The 2,811-nt window shown below is 37.9% G+C and overlaps 1 protein-coding gene across 1 annotated transcript; it reads left to right on the top strand.

Moving 5' to 3' along the window:
• Positions 1 to 222: 222 nt before the first annotated feature.
• Positions 223 to 1,041, top strand: LOC141651453 (uncharacterized). The gene has a single exon (XM_074459167.1). The coding sequence runs from the start codon at positions 223 to 225 to the stop codon at positions 1,039 to 1,041; it is 819 nt and encodes a 272-aa protein (XP_074315268.1).
• Positions 1,042 to 2,811: the final 1,770 nt, after the last annotated feature.

Genomic DNA, 2,811 nt, shown 5'->3' on the forward strand with positions numbered 1-2,811 from the left:
CCGAGCTCGACTTTGTCTATCTTGATTCCACCATGAATGTCAACAAAAAATTTACCAAGGAATACAACATACTTCAACTCTTACTTGAACGGTGGCTTGCAATTGACCATGGTAAAGATGGAGCGGCTTTTATTGTGAATGGAGGATTAGTAACATGGTTAGCCAAACACTTTAACCTGGATTTCAACAAAGACAAGAGACAACCTTCTTGATTTAGCCACTATGATCAACAAGTTCCATTGGGTCAAGAATGATAATCTTTATTTGTGTCCTGCTTCAAATCAGTATGGGAGAACACCTGTTGTGTCCTGGGAGTCTGTGTGCACTGATAAGAAGCATGGTTGTTTGGGGATTGTTAATAGCAGGCAGTGGAACTTAGCTGTGATAAGGAAATATACTTGGTGGTTAGCCTGTAAAAGTGACCACCTTTGGATACAATGGGTTGATCACATTTATATGAAAGGTATGGACTGGAAGACCTATGAACCTAGTCAAAATACTCGATGGACGTGGAGGATGATTTGTAAAGTAAAACATCTGCTGAAACCTGGGTATGTGAATAACATATGGTCTGGTGGTAATGGTGTGTATACCATTAAGGCTGGGTATCAATGGCTACAAGGAACTATGGCTAAGGTAGCTTGGTACCCTCTGGTTTGGAATAGATTTAATGTGCCTAAACACTCCTTTATTACCTGGTTGTGTGTTAGGCAGAGACTGCTAACCAAAAACAGACTCCAGGCCTTTGGGATTGTTACTGATTGGCTCTATGATTTATGCATGATAGGTGATGAGACTCATATGCATCTGTTCTATCACTGTCCTTTTAGCTCTTCTTACTGGCAGTTGCTAAAGGACTGGCTTCATGTTCCTCTACCTGGGCAGGACATTATTAATTGGTGTGTAAAATGGAGGTGCAAATCCTTATTGAAGAAACATATTGTTTTTGCTGTTGTGGCTGCTGTACTGTACTCTATTTGGCAGTGCAGGAATTTATGTCGCCTTGAGCAGTGGGTGAAATTTCCTAGAGTAGTTTTGTAGGAGGTTCAAAGTAGTGTTAAGCAACGCTATTTGTCCAAAAATTGGCCAACTAAATTTCAACAGAATTATATTTTCTAGGAAGATATAAGTGTATTGCTGTCTAGATGATGTTATAGGTGGTATCATTTATCTCAAAAGCCATGTAATTCAACTTTGTACTCTCTTATATATTAATATATTTCACCTTCCACCTAAAAAAAATAATAAGGTATTGTGTTCTGCTCAATATTTAATAAGAAATTCAAATGTGTTGTTCATTTTCACCAAAAAAAAAGAATGATAATCTTGACAACAAGTTTTAGTGGCTCACTAAAAAAGCTAAGTCCTTCATCTTGCCAAGCAAGATATGCCGCATCAATGATATGTCCGAAGTCCAAGCTACCTACTACCCGTCTCCGATGAAGTCGAGATGATTATGAAGCAACATAGGGAATCTAATGCCAAGCCCTCCTCCTCCTCCTCCAACTCTATTGTGACTCCACCGTATCCATTTGCCTACCAATAATTCACCCCCAAGTGGCACAAATGTTGTGGTAGGCAACGACTACTATCCAATTGATACAACATATGCATAAGCAAGCTCATGAAGATTGGGTCAATGCTCACCGAGCTCAATATCCGCCCCTACTACACTTAGATAGGCAAGGACTACTTGATCCTACATGTCCTTTGCCTAGTTGGGCGGATAAGGAGGTATTCTTCCCAAATGCTCCTAGAAATGCCAACATGGATAGTGAAGTCGCTAAGGGGAAGGAGATTGTTGTTGAGAGCGGGGAAGCTAGCTACTCTTGCCATGAGGAAGAAGAAGAAGAAGTACAAAGTTCAAGTGATGATGAAGATGGTGAATCCTCCGAATCCATGGAGGTAGATGATGATGATGATAGCAATGATAGTAATGAGGATGTCGCCATGAGCGACAATTGAGGATTGACAAGCTTTTTGGAGGATGCCACATATCCCATTGTGAGTTTCCTACACCTCCTCTAGCTTTATTTATTTCTTTTGTTTTAAAAAAAAAAATTTATCTTGCTCAATTGTTTTGAGTCCTAGCAACACTTAGAGGACTCCCACCTCGGCTCCATTGAGGTGTCTCATATTGTTCCCACTTGTACAATCCAAAATGACAAACTAGTTTCATGCATTACATACTTGTGCATGAACTCCCCCATTTTTGACACTAGAAATAGTGTCTTACTTGGTTTGGGGAAGTTTAAGCACAAGAAATGGGAGTTAATTCAAATTAGCTCTCTAAACAATAAATTCATGCATCATATAGTGTAGTTTGGAATGCATCACTTGTATATATGTCATATAGTTTGCATAATAGTGTAGAAATCATGCATTCTCATTTAGCTTGCATAATTTTCTATCGTATTAGCCATTGAGGACAATGCCCATACTAGTGTGGGGATGGGAAATTCTAACTTGACTTTTAAATCAAAAATAATAAAAATTGAAAAAAATTGAAAAAAATACAAAAATATTTCTTTTTATTTCATAAACATAAAAACCATAAAAATTTGAAAATTTGAAAAATCAAAAACATGTTCATTTCCTTTGTAGTGTAGAATTGTATATATTTGTTTGTTTGTTTATCCTTCTATCACATTGATCGACTACGCCACATCCAAGACATGAGGATCATGAAGACCTCATGGTATGATCTTTCCAATCTCCTTTTTCCTCTCTATGTTAATGACTATGTGGCTTTATTTTGAATGATGCGGTACAAACCAATGTGATTCTAGGAGTTGCACGTAGTTTATATGA

Source organism: Silene latifolia, chromosome 4, assembly GCF_048544455.1.
Source record: "Silene latifolia isolate original U9 population chromosome 4, ASM4854445v1, whole genome shotgun sequence".
Taxonomy (NCBI): domain Eukaryota; kingdom Viridiplantae; phylum Streptophyta; class Magnoliopsida; order Caryophyllales; family Caryophyllaceae; genus Silene; species Silene latifolia.